We start from the raw sequence: 19,144 nt of genomic DNA, 5'->3' as shown, positions 1-19,144 counted from the left end.
GCAGAGTGACCCTTTACAGTTGTCATCCCCCCCCCCCCCCCCCCGTAAGCCATAATGTGAGGTTTATGTACATTATGCATTAAGGCTGTAAAGGGCCACCTGCTCTCTGGCTGTTTGTTTCCTTTAATTGTGTGCTGCTTTTAATTTTCAAATCTAAAGGATGGTTGAGAGGAAAGACTATAAACTGTGGCCTTTAGGTTTCACAATGCTGGATGAGTCACCCCATTAATGATACATGCATCAAACCTAATTGTATCACATGAAAGGCTTGGCCTTTCCAAGAGTTAGCGTTCCACTGACACTCATTGACATAGATTTTATTTTGTATATGCTTTTGTTAATCATAGTCATAATTACATTGTTTAATTGCCTAATCAAAAGCCAGTGTTACCTTGTTGGATAGAGGGAAAAGAAAGGTTTGCCTCAGAATATAAAATACAGAAGCTAATTGAAATAATTGGCAGTTAAAGTTTAACAGGAAACCCCATTCACAGTCTGGAGAAGCCATTATAAATATGCAGACATTAAGTGGTGCCAGGTGCTATGTAAAACATCAGACAGGAGGTCAAGGGAAAGGCTCTCCAACAAATGACGCAGAAGCGCAGTAAAATACCCTCAAAATACGAATTTATTTTCAACATACAATACAATGTCTGTCAGTAAAATGTCATGAAAATAATGGTTTCTGTACACCTACTCCTTTTTATTGTATGTATTGCTATTCCAAATGCCTTTTTCCCATCTGTCCCATCCCTCACTACTTTGTGAACTACAGAATAATGTTGTTATACGTTATGTGTATTTTAAAAACAATATTATCTTTTTGATGGCAGTAATGGAAGACGTGTCCTCCAGGTGAGATTCTGTAGTTCACACTGCAAGGGTGTCACCATATACCGTATTCCTTGCACATTTTGCTCCAGAAATACTATATAGCGACACTTCCTGACAGGATTCATTCAAATATTATCATCTGATAGGGGTAATAATTGCCCTTAGTTGAATTGAACAGCAGGAATTTGCCAAAGGCATAATTTTATTTAATGTACATTTATTATTCAGCCATGACACCTGCTTTTTCTTTAACTAGTGCAACAGAATAATACATGCCCCAGAAAGGACAGCAAAGCCATGGTTTCAGTCTTACAGCCACAGTGCTAGGGGGTTAAGGTAGAGTTATGGTGCCACAATAAACCCTAAACATGACATAATGCAGAACCTGAAGTTCATGTGTGGTTTAAAATCCAGCCCAACCCGGTTTTGCCTCTGAGATCTGCTGAGTTCAGAATCCAAGGTGATACAAACATGCAAATTCGGAATCCATTCAATCCCCCTTCCCCCAACACCCATTACAAAGTTGCATCTCCTAACAATGGACTCCTAACAATCTTTGGAATTTTAACAATTTATATAAGCACTGCTTTGTTTTGAGTGTGTAGGGAGTAGTAGGTTAAGAACCCCCTCTTGTTAGCTGAGGAGTGGTATGTTTCAACAGTGGACGTTTTTTGTTGAACAGGCTTTTCCCACCTTGACGTCATGCTGGTGGAGTGTTATGACCCTAAAGGTGACCACTGGAATATTCTTCAGACCCCCATTCTGGAGGGGCGCAGCGGGCCAGGCTGTGCAGTGCTTGATGACAGCATTTTTCTTGTCGGTGGTTACAGCTGGAGCATGGTATTTATTTATATGCTATTGACTATTGTACTCCATTTATTATACACATCCATTTGTAGTAGGAATTAATCATCTACGGTGACCTAAATACCAGTGTAATAATGCTGTGCAATATTCATCAGCACCACCGCAATTGGTTGCCTTCAGACAAGAGATTCCAAAAAAACCTTTTGGACAAAACCTGGTTGATATATAAAACAGTTAGTTTGGCAGTGTGTGTGTGTGTGTGTATCCCAAACTGTCCTCTGAACTGCATACCCTTTAGACTGTCACTGCTGCCAACAAACTCGTTAAAGAAGCATTTGGAGCATAGAATGTTGTTCTTTTTTTTTTTTTTTTTTTTTTTTTTTTAATTTAGTCGTCGCCAATTGTTTTTACCCCGGTTTTCACCCCAATTTAGCATTCCCAATTATTATCTGTATCCCCGGCTCACCGCTCGCAACCCCCCCGCCGACTCAGGAAACGGAGGCTGAAACACGCGTCCTCCGAAACGTGCTCCTTCCAAGCTGTCATTTTTCGCACTGCAGATCCACAGCAATGCTACCAGACCTATAGTGCCGGAGGACAACACAGATCTGGCGGCTCCGCTGCAGAGCCACAGGCGCCCTATCGGCCACAGGGGTCGCTGATGCGCAGTGAGCCATGGATTCCCCTGCCGACCTAAGCCCTCCCTACCCGGGCAGCGCTCAGCCAATTGTGCGCCGCCCCCTAGGAACTCTCGGTCACGGTCAGCTGTGACATAGCCTGGATTCGAACCAGCGATCTCCAGGCTATAGGGCACATCCTGCGAGGAGCGCCTTTACTGGATGCGCCACTCGGGAGCCCCTAGAATGTTGTTCTTACAGTTTGTTATATAAAAGTAGGCTAGTGGCTTTACTTTAACACTTTTGATGACCTTACACTGGCGTGCATGGAGGTTTACATTTTTTAAAATAGAATAACTAATTTGTCAATGCTATAGCACACCCTTTTTTAACTACTGGTAATATTAAATAAATATTTTTAGCAGAGTCTGGTGTTGAAGTATAGAGCCAAAACTTAATTTGTGAAAGACACTTTACTGCCTTAACAGCTTTATGTCTGTCGTGTTTTGTAGTTTAACACCTTTAGGTTCACAAGGAATTGAGCGGTTGTTCTATGGTTTCTTCTTAAAGTACATTTGAGATTGACTCAAGTATCATAAGAAAACTGACCATTTGGATGACCAGATCTAATCTGTCAGTACATTTTAAAACCTGTTCCGTGCACCTCTTTGCAAAAATAAGAAAGTTGGCATCATTTTATTTGTGGGACACATATGTCCCTTGTGCCTTAAAGGGTCAAATGATGAAACATCAGATGGCATTGGTGCTTCTGCTAAGCTGGGACACTCCTCAGCTACCATCCCAAGCTTTATTACATTTTAAATGTATTTTGTGCATTTCAACTTCTGAAAGATGTGTACAGCAAGCTTTATTTGTCATCCTACACCGGACAAGGGAAGCAGGATTGATAAAACTGGCACAAGATTAAATTTGTTGTTCACATTAAACCCACACGCACACAAACTCATTCTGATTAATCAAATTGCAGCAAGACAATGCCAACCACCCACCCCCACACTTATTTTATTTAATACTTCCTGCTTTGGCCCTTGGTCTTAACATTTTGAAAAGGGAGTATGTATAATAAAGCTTTGAAACATTATAGATTTTAATTTCACTGTGTGGGCTTATTTTCTGAATTCCATCTGTAGGAGTGAGTTAGGAATATTTCAATTTTGCACGTCCTGCTTCGTAGGCAAGGGAGTGAAGCTTAGGGTTCTATTTTAGGGACTTATTTTTTAGAACACAAAAGCCTTTATACTGCCAGAACTACTTTGCGGGCTAAGCTACTTTTTATTATTAGTTGCATAACCTTCACATTCTTTGTGAAAACGTTTAAGGATGCCTTTGTGGCATTAGACAAAGCACACTGGTCATGACACAGATCGCAATGAAACATTGCTGCATTCACACAGTTACAGTACATTTATTATCATTTCTGCTCTTTTGCAGGGAGCGTACAAGTCCTCAACCATCTGTTACAGCCCAGAGAAGGCAACGTGGACAGAGCTGGAGGGAGACGTGGCTGAACCTTTAGCAGGCCCAGCATGTGCTACAGTTATATTGCCAGCTTGTGTGCCATTCAGCAAGTAATGTACAGTAAACTCTGTTGAACTGTGAGAAAAGGAAGAAAGATGGTTCTGTTTTGTAATGTAGTCATGGGTAACAAGCCTATTCATGAAAAATACATAACAATTCTGCTGTACTGTCACTTCAACAGCAGGGTAAAACAATTAGTAAATAAGAAGAAACAGAAATGTATGAATGATTTGTACTGGATTGTGGTGTAGCGGGGGTTATTACTTAAAGGTTTAGCAAGGTTAATAGTTTTAAATAAAATTAATCAATGAATTAAACTTGACCCCTTTTGGAACTTCCAGGAACATCCATAGGATATTGTTGTCATAGGGTTTTGAATTGTTTTAAATGGGTTCTGCTGTTTAACAGTAAATCCAGAAGTTTGGTAACTGCTTCACCAATCTGAGCCACTAATACCCCAGCAATTAAAGCACTGCACTGTCTCCAGTTTAGGTGTGAACTTGTTAGGGCTGTATTAGAAGGTTCGAAGGTTCATTCGCTAGCCAGGAATTCGAAGATTGTTTTAAACCTTCGAAGGTTCGTCAGACGCCTTTCACGCACTGTGTTTGCTTTTTTTTCCTGTTAACAGAAATCGTTTGACAATATGTGAATACTATAAATCACACATTAAATGTCACTCACATGCAAAATTCGATCTTTTTATTTGTATAATGCATATTACTTAAACAAAAGTTGTTATATTTGTGCCACTGCCGTGTATGGAGCAGGGTATATTATTCAAAGCACTGGGGGGGGGTACTATAGCGGTTATTGTGCTTCAGTAAGATATGTACTGAATACCTAGTGTACAAAAATGTAAGAGAAGTGCTATGGTAGAATATGTTTGAAACATACAAAATATACGCCAAAACTAATTATTTTAATTTTGAAAAAACTGAGCACCGTCCGTCCCTCCACCCTCCGGCCGTGTTAACCAGAGGCACATTTCTTCATTCACCATCTCGACAGCAAAACGATAGCGTAAGCTGTATTGAAAGAAATGTCTCGAAACCACTAAATACTAATTTCATGCCAATGACAGTAATGAAATCAACCCCACAGTTCCATTTTTCTTGGAACGGTGACTGTTAAATTAAATTTGTTTTGCCTGAGTCCGCTGCAGTTCGTGCTGCTGCAATGCAAGCTTACTCGCAAGCAGCATCAGTTACGTGTAAATAAACAACGTGTATTTTTTTTTTAATTTAAATTATAAAAACATGATTACTGTTCTACATAATGTATTTTTAAACTACATATGAATGTTTTATTGCATTTATACGGCTTACCTGTAAAATAATAGGATTTTCAAACAAATATAAACAAGTAGCTATGGTGACGTCACCAGTAAATTATGCAAATGAGTACCATCAAAGGTTCAAACCTTCCTTCGGTAAATGTGTCCCAAACCTTCGAAGGTCAAAATGTACCCTTCGTTGCAGCCCTAGAACTTGTTATACTATGTTTATCATAAAAGATATAAAAATAACTAGGCCTCTTATAAAAATGATCATTAGAAATTATTTCATTGAGCCTTATGGAAAAGGAACTATAATATATATTCCTATATAATGTGAATGGATTGCTCCTTGTTATTTCTTTACCTAATTTGATGTCCTAGGTAATATGTAGTTCATTGCATGAAGTATGAAGTGTTCCTGGGATTATATTGCTGGAAAATTGTACTGAAGCGTTGTGCAGAGGACACTAATTCATTGTTTTCCTTTCACTGACACAGTGTCCCATGACATTTGGAAATCGGGTCCACCTTAATCCAATTGAAATTTCTTATTCCTTGCTTTTCATTTCTGCACTTAAAACAAAAAAACAAAAAAAAACCTTCTGAAGCTTTCCCATTGAGAGCTAGAAGCATATCATTGGGGCTCTTATGCAGCGAGTAACTCCATAACAGTAAATAGTGGTACTATGTTTATTGGTTCATAACATTGTGATACGATTGGTACTGTATGTCACAATATGAAAATGCTACCACTGTGTTGCCATTCTACCACTGAATCATACAGTTGCAGCCGTCACTGTGCTACCATTACCGGGTAACAACAGTGTGGGAGACGTGGTAAGACTTCATTATTAAATTAAGGTGTCAGCATGTGTCAACTGAATGGGGATACAGCTTCCTCAAGCTACCCTGTGGTTGTTACAGGGTGTAACATTATAAATGAGTGTGTGCAACAGTGTGTTCATTACAGGTTCAGATTTAGCTGCTGCATTATGCAACTGAGAAACATGTCTAAGTTCTGATAAGGTGCTTCTATACAGTACATTGTTTCAGAGGGGTGGGTGCAAGGAGATGATTCAAATTGATATAGACCTAGTCCTAGAGCTATTATTTAAATCTTGATTTGTGCATTGTGCTTCGGCGTAAAGTCCTCACTGTTGCCCGTCACTATCAGAAATCTGTCGCTTACCTTCAAAGGGTATTTTAATGTCCTGTGCTTTTTATTAACCTGACTTAAGATGTACTGTAAACCTTTCTATCTTTCAAGACAAAAAAAAGGCATGAGCTGTTCAAATGCTGAAGAGGGAAATCATTCTGAATGTAAATTTTGTACAGTATTAGAATGTGTAAATGAAGCTTGCTTGTTGAGAAAGAACTTTAAATAAAACTTTATGTAATAAGCTGACTTTTTCTTTTCCTAAGCATTTGTCTAGTATGAAAGCACTGCTAATGCTATTACTTAAAATAGTAGGATTTCAATATTGAATTCCTGCACTTGTTAGTTGTAAACTGATCTGGAATCCAACACTGCTGCAGGTGATATCAATTCTGCACATTTACACAGCCTGTTTTTCTAGGAAAACACTTACCCTGTTGGTGTTATTTAGTAATAGTGAACATTATACAGACCCCTTATGAGGCCACCGGCCATTTGTCTTGAATTCAGGCAATATTTAATAAAGACTGGAACTTCAATACCAAAATAACTAAGCTAATGAAACTTTTACAATATGAAAACTTAACTATTAAAGATCTCAAGTCTTGGCGGTTGCATTTTGTTACCTTTCTGAGCAACCCTCCATCACCGCATATCCTTTATATCCACATGTTTATTAGTGTGTTGCAGCTTTAAATTAAAATTGAATGCATTTTTCAAACAATTTGGGAAAGTTGAGGCTTCGAGGGATAGTAATAAAGGCTTTCCTAGTCTTCCTCTTGTTCCACCTAATTATGTTCGTACTTGGATCTATGACTTTCAACATGGATTGCTTTTTGTTTTAATTAAGATACATTTAACAGCTTTGCCGTTGTGAGTAAAAAATGTAGTGGCTTAATTAGCTGTCCCCATTTTTATGATAAACAGTTTGGTAACAGCTAGCCAGTGTGTACTTCATATAAGGGCTGTATATATAAACGCCTGATTCTGTAGCAGTATTTGTTATATATATATATATATATATATATATATATATATATATATATATATATATATATATATATATACACACACACCATGTTCCACAATGTGTACACACAAACTTGTTTTTAATTATAATTTTTATTTTCTCTGTATCCTTATTTATTTCCTGTTGTAAATGTCCACCTAAACGAATTTGAACAAATATGTATGGCCTCTTACTGAGAGCCCAAACTTTGACAGTAAATAGATTAATGACAGCTGACCGTAAACTGTAGACTTTAGATCTTTACAGTAAAGGTTTTTTTTAACCTCCTACACTAATTGGAAACGATAAAAAAAAATTCTCAACAAAACGCAAATCTGTGGTAAGTAATAGTTTGGATATGTTATTGATACATATTTTTAAACAAGACAATATACAACCAACATTCAGAACGTTTATTCCAGTCCTTAAGTGGGTTAATGCTGCCTGTCGCCTCCTTGTAAACATCCCAGTAAATGGAACGTTTCAGAAGTTCAGGTATTTCTGATGTGTTGCTCTACCACCCAACCCGCAGTCGAACACGGAAAAACCCAGGACGTTAATGCGATTGGAGCGAGCAAAGAAAACAAGAAGTTGACAAAGGAGAACGGACACTAGACACATTATCCTAAATCATTAATCGTGACCGTAGCCTACTGCGTGTTCTTGAATAGATTTATATACATTCACATATCCTTAGGTACAAACCAACTAGAAATCAATCGTTAGAAAACTAAAATTGAACTGCACCTGCTGGGAAACAGAAGCATCTAGTAGTACTATAAATACGATATTGAATCATAAACGTATCGTGTTTATCGTTTTTATTTGAAAATCAGTCCAGTACAGTAGGTACTTTTAAAATGACTCCGAATTAATTTGTGTATCCACAACATGAGAAACATATGGTGATAGAAACAGTCGCCTTGATTGAGTTTAGACAGGTCAGAGATGGGGCATGGATGAAATGTGAGATTTTTGGTTATTGAAAATTATTTTGGTTTTGGTTGGGAAGACCTGCATCCTGCAAAGATATATTGATGACAGCTTTCATCATTCCGACGTGTCTACACTTGGTAAGTACCAGGAACTAACACACAAATAATGTGTACTGGTTCGCATAGTGTTTACTCGGCGAAAGCCGACTGGCAGCATCTGTGTATTTTACTGTATGCTGTATTTATAAAATAAAAAAATAAAAAAATAAAACACTGCGAGTAATCTTTAAAATCAATTCTCGGCAAACTGTTCTTGTTAACTTCAACAGTCGTGGAAGTTTAATGAATATCTTTAAAAACACACTTTATTTAACACATTTTGTGACTAGTGCCAATTATTTCTTAAATAAACAAATGTATGAATTCATATTTATTTATCTGGTATAATTCTAATGATATTCAAACAGAATTTTATTAGCATATTAATAAAATAAAATAAAAATGTATTAAAGCACCTGTTATATTATGCACATTTACACCCAAATGTAATTAATGCTTTGGTGAATGTTTACTTCACTCTTCCTTCTGTGCGCTCTACTTTTTCAGGAACTAGTTTATAGAGCTTATGTAGTTTTGATGCAGTCACACAAGCATCCTCTCTAGTTCTTTCTTTGAACTTACTCTTACTACTTGCACCATCTATGGGTATGATAGCCTTAAGCTCAGCTTTCAGTATATATATATAATTTTTTTTCTTTGTTCTTTCTTTTGTACACAAACACATAATAAACAAAGTTAGACAGTCAGCCTCACAGGTATATGAACAGATGGTTAATACTGAACATGTACATGCAGTTACATTATCGATCAGTAGTTTTAACACATTCCATTTTTTTTTTCTTTAGGGATTGATTTCAAGGTGAACTTTACACTTAAATGACACATTCATTAAACTTCAGATCTGGTAAGTTTCTGATAAAAAAAAAAAAAAAAAAAACTTAGACTGCTAACTCATCTCCATGGGTCCTCTCCTCCCCTGTGGAGAAGATTTTGAGAGGTGTTTTGACATAAGCCCTGCCTAACACATGAGGCAAACAACATTGTACTCTTAACAACAGGTGGTGTTTTGGTGTAAACTATATTAAAATAGGGAAGCCAGGTAGTCTGACAATGTTAAGAATTACTTCAAATACTTATTTAAGCTAACAGAAATGCATTCTATATTTATTATTATATGTTTATTTAGCAGACGCCTTTATCCAAGGCGACTTACAGAGACTAGGGTGTGTGAACTATGCATCAGCTGCAGAGTCACTTACAATTACGTCTCACCCGAAAGACGGAGCACAAGGAGGTTAAGTGACATGCTTAGGGTCACACAATGAGTCAGTGGCTGAGGTGGGATTTGAACCGGGGACCTCTTGGTTACAAGCCATTTTCTTTAACCACTGGACCACACAGCCTCAAATTAATTAATTTAGCAGATGCTTTTATCCAAAGCTATTTACATACGGGCCAACAGCAGTGCCCCACCCGGGAATCGAACCCCAAGTCCGGAATCCTAACCACCACTCTACACTGCCGCACTGTGTAAATACAGTGAAATACAGCCTGGCACAGTCCATTAAATACAAACAGTATTTTAGGTGATCATTTGCAATATAAGAAAAAATTCAAAGCTATGCAATAATTTTCTTTTGAGCCAATACATCTTTGCCACTTTGTAAATACGCTAAGGTGTGACTAGCTCATGGTAAAACCTGGGGAGGCTGTGCCATGCAATGAAAAGTGGTCTCTATTTAATAATAATATAATTTCTTTCTTAGCAGATGCCCTTATCCAGGGCAACTTACAAGATATCACATTATTTTTACATACATTACCCATTTATACAGTTGGGTTTTTACTGGAGCAATCTAGGTAAAGTACCTTGCTCAAGGGTACAGCAGCAGTGTCCCCACCGGGGATTGAACCCATGACCCTCTGGTCAAGAGTCCAGAGCCCTAACCACTACTCCACACTGCTGTTTCCACCATTGTTGGCTTCATATATGTGTGTGCCTGTAAAAACTAAAATTACCTCAAATTATCCAAAAAAAAATAGCTTATATTTATGGTATAAAACTCCAGTTGTTCTCTTAGATTACCTAAATCAGGGGTTCTCAAACTTTTTTTTACCTGAGGCCCGTCTGTTCAGCTTCTTGAAAAATGATAAATTAAAAAACATTTTTAACACTGTAAATAAACAAAATCTAAATTGTTCTTTTTTCATTACAATTTTATTTTTTCTCCATTAGTATTTTATTGTTGCATTTCATTATTAATATTTCTATATAAAAAAAACACTCAGGACTGCGTCACGGCTCACTTTTGGTCACGGCCCACAGTTTGGGAACCCCTGATCTAAATCATTAGAGACTGGAGATTATAACAGGGAATACTTTTTTTTTTTGTCAAAAGCCGAGATGTACAGTATATTGAATGTTGTATTTCACATTCAAACACTTCTTTAAACATATATATATATATATATATATATATATATATATATATATATATATATATATATATATACAGTATACGTTTACTGTGAAACAAAAGGAACGGTTGAAAACCAGGAAAAATATTTTAAAATGAGAAAATACAAAAGCTTTCACTGTTCTTTCCCCCGTTAAATAGACATAATGCATCATTTGACCAAAGACATCTTTTTAGAGGATGCAATGCAGACCTGGGGTAAATTACAATTGTAATTGTAGAATGTGTAATTATTATTATTATTATTATTTATTTCTTAGCAGACGCCCTTATCCAGAGCGACTTACAATTGTTACAAAATATCACATTACACATATACTACATTATTTTATATACAATTACCCATTTATACAGTGGGGTTTTTACTGGAGCAATCTAGGTAAAGTACCTTGCTCAAGGATACAACAGTAGTGTCCCCCACTGGGGAATGAACCCACAACCCTCCGGTCAAGAGTCCAGAGCTCTAACCACTACTCCACACTCCTGCCCACTACTCCACACTAATTAATTACAATTACAATGTAACTGGAATTGAACCTTGGCACACCTGTGTAATTGTATTTGTAATTGTTATTATCATATCATAGATCAATTACAGTTCAATTACACACCTTTCCTTCACAGGCCCATTTTGTGTTTTACATTTAACCAACATTCTTGTATTTTCAACCACTTTTAGTGACCCCATTTGGTTGAAAAAAGTCATATAGTAAGTTTTTGTATTTGTAACTGTGATTACTGCTTGGTAGAATAACCAGAGTAAGCATGTTAATGTGTGGAGCTGTTTATGTTACTTTTTAGTGCAATTGTAATTGTAATTGAAATTACTGCAGCATAATTGTAACTGTAATTGTAATTGAGTAAAATACCATTGTATTTTAAATTTCAGCAAACAATTATGCTGTGATTCTAATTGTAATTCTAATTAACTCCTGATGCAATCACATTTTCATTCATAGATAGATGTTGTCCCACAGTTGGTCACTAGAGGGGATCAGTGCACTGACTTGTCTAAGTAACATCGAGTGCTGACAATTTGTACATTAGTATGTATTAAGCTTGATTTTTTACTTTGTTCTTTTGCCAGGGATGCAGCTGGGCAAGAGCGTTTCGACACCATATCAACTCATTATCTCAGAGGAGCCCATGGGCTGTTAATTATCTATGACATCACAAATTCATTGAGCTTTGACAATGCTGTTGGATGGATGAAAGATGTTGATGCAGTGAGAAAAGGAATACTTTTCGTAACTTGTATCATAGTTACAAAATTGAAAACATATGTTTTAATGTTAGAAAAGTGTTATATCCTCCTTTAGTCCACAGCAGACTTGCTCACATTGTCACTGTTTGTTCAATCCCTGCTTTGTGGGTAAACAGGAGAGACTTCTACGTGCTTGTCTGGCAGTCAAACATTTCAGGAGCACCTAAAATGTATTCAACAATATTTCTGCAATTAGCCTAATTGGATAACCATTGCACAGCTTTATAACAGTTTGCTCATTTTAAAACAACATTAGGCTGGATGTGTGATAAAATCTTTGCATGGATTCTGTTTTGTTTTTTAAGAATGTAAGGGAAGGTATTGACAGAATCATTTTAGGCAACAAGTGTGACTTGGAAGAAAAATGAGTCATCTCTAAAGAAAAAGGAGAGAAGATGGGTTATAACAGATTGTTTATTACAGTCTCACAGTTACAAGCTCACAAAGAAAGATGTGAGCGATCCATTCCATCTGATATGACATACTGCTGGGGATGATTTATTTTTGTTCAGAAATACTACCATTTATTTTCCAGTTCACAGATTGAATAGTTCAGTTCTTAAATTGTCCATGCTGTAAAGTCCTACAAAAGAAAGTTAATTCTGTACCCGAATACCAGGAAACGTGAGTGAATTACATCTACATTGTACATAAAATGTACTAACACAGAATGCCCACTAAAGTGTTTATAGATTGATTAGATTGATTAAATGAGTGAGCATAATGACAGTGGCAGTTTGTCCAAAGTTTGTATTACTGGTCATCAAAGAAAACTTTTCCGGTCAAAAGAATTTGATAAGAAGATTGGTCTGGATTTACGGGGGTTTTTTTTTTTTTTTTTTTTTTGCACTATGCCAGGTTATACAGTATCTATTTTCTTATGTAGGGTTAGGCTTGTTCTTTTGACTAAGTTGTTTTTTTTTTAATACAAAGGTCAGTAAAAGCAAGGAAAACTAATCACGAGACTTTGTGTTACAGCTTGCCTGGGAGCATGGAGGGAGGTTCTTGGAGTCAAGTGCTAAAGATAATGTAAATCTTGAAAAGGCATTTTTGGCTCTTGTGCAAGATATAGTGAACAAGGTATCCTGTAGCACTAAACAATGTAGCATTTGATCAACTGTATTTAGAACTTAGAAGAAAGAAAACTCACAGTGGGCAATAGATATAAGAAATCAACTTGTTTTCCCCTCATAATAGTACGATAACAGTGAATAACAAACAATTAGAAATCAAGAGAATTTCAGGAACTTGTAAATACAGAATGATTTGAAGATGTCATTTATTTGTGTTTCTTTTCCATACAGAATAATATCTACAGTCAAAGAACTGATGTGGTCAACCTTAAAAGAAACTAAAAAGAAAAATGCTGTAGCAGAGAAACTCTTTCTGAAGAACAGGACAATGCCCCTATCCAAAAAAGTATACATGAAGCCTTGTATAGCTCAGGTTTGGATATATATTCCAAGATTTACTGTATGTCATATCGTTAAATCTACAGTATTTAAAGTATTACACTATTGTATACCGTACCAGGTGCTCAAAAATAATAATGAAAACCAAAGGGAAACGAAAAAGGGAAAATAAAACACAGTAATAGAACTACAAAACAAAAGTGCTGTTTACGCAGTGCCCCCACTGCCACTAAGTTGGTCAGTACAGGCCTCCGACCTACGCTCAGCTATTTTCTATATACTGGGGTGGCCAGAGTTCCCCGTATAACTACACACATCCCCTCGGTACGTAATTATTTATTTTACTTTTTAGTTTATTTTAAGGCAGGCTGTCTCCCTCAGCCGTGCTTGCCTGGTCTTTGTTTATACTAGCGTCTTCTGCCAGTGTCACTGGGAGGCCCGCCTCTCAGCCACTCAGAGAGAGGGAAAGCCAACACACCCTCTTCCCCACCTCTCCGTGTCATTGCCATGACTGACAGGCAGATCTTACGAGGTTGCCGCCCTCTTCTTGCAGAACCAAGCATGCGCCAGATAGTCAGCACAGACCCCCCCCCCCCCGTTACATGCACATTGACTGGTGTCTCAATTTCTCGAAGAGACAATGGACCCAATTCAAGGTTTAACTCATGACTTGTTTTAGTCTAATAATCATGACAGTTTCATGAATACAGTACCTTAGTTAATGCATCAATTGTCTTATGTTTTGTGGTCTTGCGATATCCTTTTGCATATGCATTAGAGAATTGATTTTACCAAATCGTACAATTGTTCTTGCCAATTTATGGTTATAAGTGTCCTTAGTAATCCCACACCTGTTTTAAACAAGTTATTTACACTTTGATCAGACATATTCACGATGGATGAAAACATGTTGTACTGCAGTACAAAATAAGTTTCCACATGAAACTCAAATTCAGATCAAATAAAAATCACAATATGTATTTTTTATATTGCTGTTTTCATTCTGCAGCCCACAAATAATTAGTTACATTTCTGTGAGTAAATATGCATTTAATTAAAGACGTTCTTGTAAATATACTCTTTAAAAGCAGGATATTAGTTGACTTAGAAACACAACATAAATCTTAATATTCAAAACTTTTTTTTGACTTTCGTCTTGCGTCGTTATTATTTTATTACAAACAGAATACAGCAAACATTAATTAACAATCCTTTTTATTAATTTGTTAATAAATGTAGATATTCTATTCATTTTGAGTAACATAAGTCTGGGTGTATTTGGGATAAGTAAAACTTTGTCGATATATGAAAAGAACATTGTTTACTTTGTTTATATTTTTCTTCTGCTACCCTTGCCTGCAGTGGAATGAATTGCACTAGTTGCCTGGAACATGGCTCGAAGACCCTATCGAGTCCTTAGAAATAATATAGAAATAGTAGAAAAAATTAAGTTAAACACAAAATGCTGCTACAGATGCAATACTATTTACAACCTGGGGAGATTCCCACAACTTTAAATGTTAATGCTTAGTTTTTTCTTGCTTGATACAAGTTCAAGTCATAAAGGTATGTATTGAGAATGGCATTTTATTCTGTCTCAGGTAACACAGTTACCAAATACAATTACCAAATGTTTAGATTAAAGCTTGAATAAATCGTTTTGTTTCTGTGTACAGTGTTTGTCATTAGTCTGTGTTTGTTTCTCTTCATGTGTTTCTTTCTAAGATCTCACAGTATGTTTCTTAAAGAAGTGTTTATTTACCCAGGGAATAAAATTATACTTCAAAACAATTCAGTTTACAATACCTTCATTTGTTTATTGTTATAGTATCAAATCTATATGATTGTCCCGTACTTTTTAAAAAATACTTTAACTTACCATTCCTTAGTCAAAAAAGACTTAAAGTTGGCAAAAAAAAAAAAAAAAAATGAGAAAGCTATCTTGTGGTTTCTTTGTTTTAAATGATAGCTGAGTGCAGGTGTGAGATGAAAGATGACTTGCCAATGGCAGGTTTTTAGTAAAAGGCTCAAGTTTCAGTCAAGCAACTTTGATCCTGTGTTCAAAAGTATTTTACAGTACAGTGCCCTCCTTTTATAAAGCTTCTCTTTGCAAGATGTCATAAATATCAATGTGTTATACTTTCTATATTTCTACTGGAAAACATTTCTACTGGAAAACATTTATAACATGGCTGATACTCAGAAATAAGCTAATTAACACGTGCGTGTTCCGTGTTCCGTGTTCCATGTTCAATGTTCCGTGCTGGCTGTGCTGTCCCATCCTGGGTGTGTACACCTGTGAGTGTTTTGTATATACCTGTTGTTCTGGACCTTGTGCCTGTTATTTTGTTAATGTGTTTTTGTTCATGTCTGTTTAGTGTCTTGTTAAGCACATTAGCGCTTCACAGTACCTTCTGTGTCTGAGTTTCCCTTCCTGGTAGAAACAGCCTGGCCCGTGATGCTGTCCTGTCAAAATTTTTAGCAAGGTTTTTACTAATGGAATCTGTTTTTCATAATCATGTTCTTTCCATTGCTCATCTCAGCGGATTTACCGTAGATTTTGTAACACTACTTTTTTTCTTGAATGAACTTCATCTAATTATTGAAACCTGTTCTATCTATAAAAAAGCAGACCATGGTTCATATGCAATTCAACATGTAGTATAAGTTGGTCAAAATTCTACAATTTGTAAAAGGGCTGTCTCCTATACAACTGAGACCATACAATTTCCAGCGTGATGTAATCTTTAATAAATTAAGCTGAATCTCCTTGGTTCTTGGTTTCTGTCATGATGTGATGACTGCAAATCTGAAAGACTTTGACCGAGGGCTGATAGTAGGTGATCAGATGGCAGGAGCTTCCATATCCAAGGCAAACAAATTATTGTTATTTCACAAGGAACAAGGGGATCTATTCAATTGCTCCAAGCAGTGACAGATTTAAAATATGAACCTTCATGTATTTTTGTATATGTTTACAAACTTAACATATATAATATGACACACCGCCATATAGATCAATTGAACAGACCTCCTGGTGTTTAAAGTGATAAGTCTTACACAAATATTTTGAAAAAAAAAAAAAGTCCAGTTCTTTTGTGTGGTTTGATTATTTGTTCTGAACCTTAAACATGATCCCTTCCTCCATGTCTTGTTTCTGTTTCATCCTCTGCTCTGGAAACCATAGTAAAGAATAACTGACGCGGAATTGGCAGTTACAAGTACCATAGTGTTCACTCAGGTAATTTATTAATCTTTCCATAACTGGTTTTGTTGGTTATTGCACGATGACCCTTGCTGTGAGTCATTCATTACGAGCCATTGGTTAAAATATGAAAGCTGTATAACAAACTGTGTATAAAGGATATTTTACTTCCTGAGCTAGTACAGAGTTGATGATTACAAGCACAACATCTTCAAGGTGTTGTATCATATCATCTTGAAGACGTTTAGCTCACCTATATGACTAAACGATGGCAGAATGTTGAAAATGCTACTGCTTTAAAAAGTTGTGATCTTTAAATTAGAAGATCATGAACAGCCTAAACATAAAAAATAATAATAAAAGCTTTTTTTTTTTTTTAAACTTGTCTTACCTTCCTCTAAAGCATGAACAAATCACATCTGTTGGAACCGGTATAGGATTTCAGCCATTCAGAACCTGCATTCATAGCTTGAGAACTTAAATAACAGATCTGTGTAGTTATAAAGAAGAAAAATAAATAAATAAATACAAGCAGCCCAACATCCATTACCCCATTGTTAACATTGGCACACAGCCCAGGACTAAAGGTACAATCTAAAGTAAATTGTTAATATTTGCTTAAATTATTTACTCGCTGTCTTTACACTGAAAGTAGTTTGGGAAGTTTTATGACAAGTATGTTTCTATACATGCTTTGATTTTTACCTGTTTACTCAAGTAGTCACTTACAATAAAGATGTTTGTATTATACTATGTTAGTAAAGACTATAGCTTTAAACAACTGAGTTGCCGTGGAGCAATACCGCACCTAAGTAATGGCTTTCTTACTTTTTTTTTCACACTACATTTTTACTTGGAACATGAAAACCCTTTATCAATGTTATCTCTTAAGTTCCCTGTAGGTCCATATATGGGAACTGCTCACCTGAGTTTGCTGAAACTTTTCATTTGTTACAATAATGTATTTAATGTACTTTAAATGGAAGTCATGTCGATGGACAGAGAGAGAGAGAGAGAGAGAGAGAGAGAGAGAGAGAGAGAGAGAGAGAGAGAGAGAGAGAGAGAGACAAATTGGAATAGTATTTGTATAACCAACAGAATTATGGGATCTGGGAGTGCTTCAACCTATAGGACAAGTGGTGGCAGTAACTAGCAGAGGGTTGAGCGAGAAAGCAAAAAGCCTGTTTGGTCTACATGCACGAGAGGGGAGGCGGTGTCCTCCAGCTGTTGCGCAGGCGTCCTTACTATACACTTTACCCACTGTAATTCCATGGCGTTTCCTGTCAACAGCTACAACCGAGTCTGGATAACAACTGAAAGTCTTGGAAACAGAGACGCTTTGCAGGGTCCATGTCTTTCTCCAAATGAATGTTAAATAGTACTGGGTTAATGTCAGCAGCGAGCAACCATGGACGCGGGATTAATGCTCTATAACAATCTCAAAGATATGAAATGGAGCACGACCTCTCTGCCACTGGACCGACTGGTCAGCTCGTACCGATTGCCGCAGATCGTCAAACTGGACACCGGTAAGGATCATTTGGGTCACTCGTGCTGGCTGTCATGGTACAAAGTGGGCTCTGGCATATAACATATTTATAGAGACGCCTGTATCTAGTAAAGACGCCTGTATCTAGTAAATACGGGGGTCTGTATGGATCAAATGCAGAAGAGTGGTAAACAGTACACACGGGACAAAAAGGACTTCACTTACATCATTTTTAATCTCTGCGAATTACTACAGGGTAACATACAAATCAGTTCTTTTTGACACAATACTGGAGAGAAGGACATAATAAAGGATTTTTTTGTAAATGTGTGATATTTAAAAGGCTTTGTTCAGGATGGAAGAAGTGCTTAGGGGAGTTAGTGGAAACATTGCTAGACTACTGTTGAAGTTGGTCTATGTTAGAAAAGAAATTCTGAAGGCTATATGTCTTTTTAAATTAAAATAACAAATGACTCATAACGGGTTAAAAATGTATTCTTTGGTTGACGGGCTTTTATCAAAGCCTTTAAATAGAAAAGAACAATGATATATACTATATTACTGTTACTATTATTGCAACAATGTAATATAAATGAATGCTTACAAATATTCTACAAGTAATATGTTACATATAAGGCATAAACAATATCCTGCAACAATACTTATTACATTTTTAAGGACATATTGACTTTAGTTTAACTGGCTCCATTTAGGCTGTACTAAACCACGAACTGTTGAAATGGGTGGTTGTTCGATACCTCAAAAATGTTGTATCTAACTTTCTGAATGTAGTCGGTTGGACAACCAGGTATGAATACAAGTAAAAATCAACATGTGAATAAGTATGTGATTAACAAACTACTGATTGTAGCTCTGCGTCGTATAATGCAGTGTTTGTTATACTGTACAGTAAATCTTACCTGCTTTGAAAGAGGATTTCAGCAACACTAGACAAATCTCGCTTTGTTATGAATATGTGAACAGGTAGAACACGTTTTATTGTATTGTTTCAGAAAGCAGAGGAGGGCTGACACATTTTTTAAAATGTATGTTCCCTTTCAAGT

At 36.4% G+C, this 19,144-nt stretch overlaps 2 protein-coding genes and 1 long non-coding RNA gene across 3 annotated transcripts in view; all 3 read left to right on the top strand.

Moving 5' to 3' along the window:
* The window catches only part of LOC117400727 (kelch-like protein 14), a 33,961-nt gene extending 27,494 nt beyond the window's left edge, over positions 1-6,467 (top strand). Inside the window, exons 8-9 of the mRNA XM_034001026.3 lie at positions 1,517-1,674; positions 3,711-6,467. Coding sequence (XP_033856917.1) covers positions 1,517-1,674; positions 3,711-3,851 — 299 coding nt within the window. The 3' untranslated portion in view covers positions 3,852-6,467. The remainder of the gene's footprint in view (positions 1-1,516; positions 1,675-3,710) is intronic.
* Positions 6,468-7,822: 1,355 nt separating this feature from the next.
* LOC131737030 (uncharacterized) lies at positions 7,823-12,788 on the top strand. Its single transcript, XR_009328604.1, has 3 exons — positions 7,823-8,311; positions 9,079-9,137; positions 11,798-12,788. It is a non-coding gene; the product is annotated as an uncharacterized LOC131737030 (long non-coding RNA).
* Positions 12,789-17,727: 4,939 nt separating this feature from the next.
* The window catches only part of LOC117399748 (GRB2-associated and regulator of MAPK protein-like), a 72,353-nt gene continuing 70,936 nt past the window's right edge, over positions 17,728-19,144 (top strand). Inside the window, exon 1 of the mRNA XM_033999114.3 lies at positions 17,728-18,120. Coding sequence (XP_033855005.3) covers positions 18,000-18,120 — 121 coding nt within the window. The 5' untranslated portion in view covers positions 17,728-17,999. The remainder of the gene's footprint in view (positions 18,121-19,144) is intronic.

Source organism: Acipenser ruthenus, chromosome 4 (genome assembly GCF_902713425.1).
Source record: "Acipenser ruthenus chromosome 4, fAciRut3.2 maternal haplotype, whole genome shotgun sequence".
Lineage (NCBI taxonomy): Eukaryota > Metazoa > Chordata > Actinopteri > Acipenseriformes > Acipenseridae > Acipenser > Acipenser ruthenus.
This window is presented reverse-complemented; position numbering and strand designations above follow the sequence as displayed.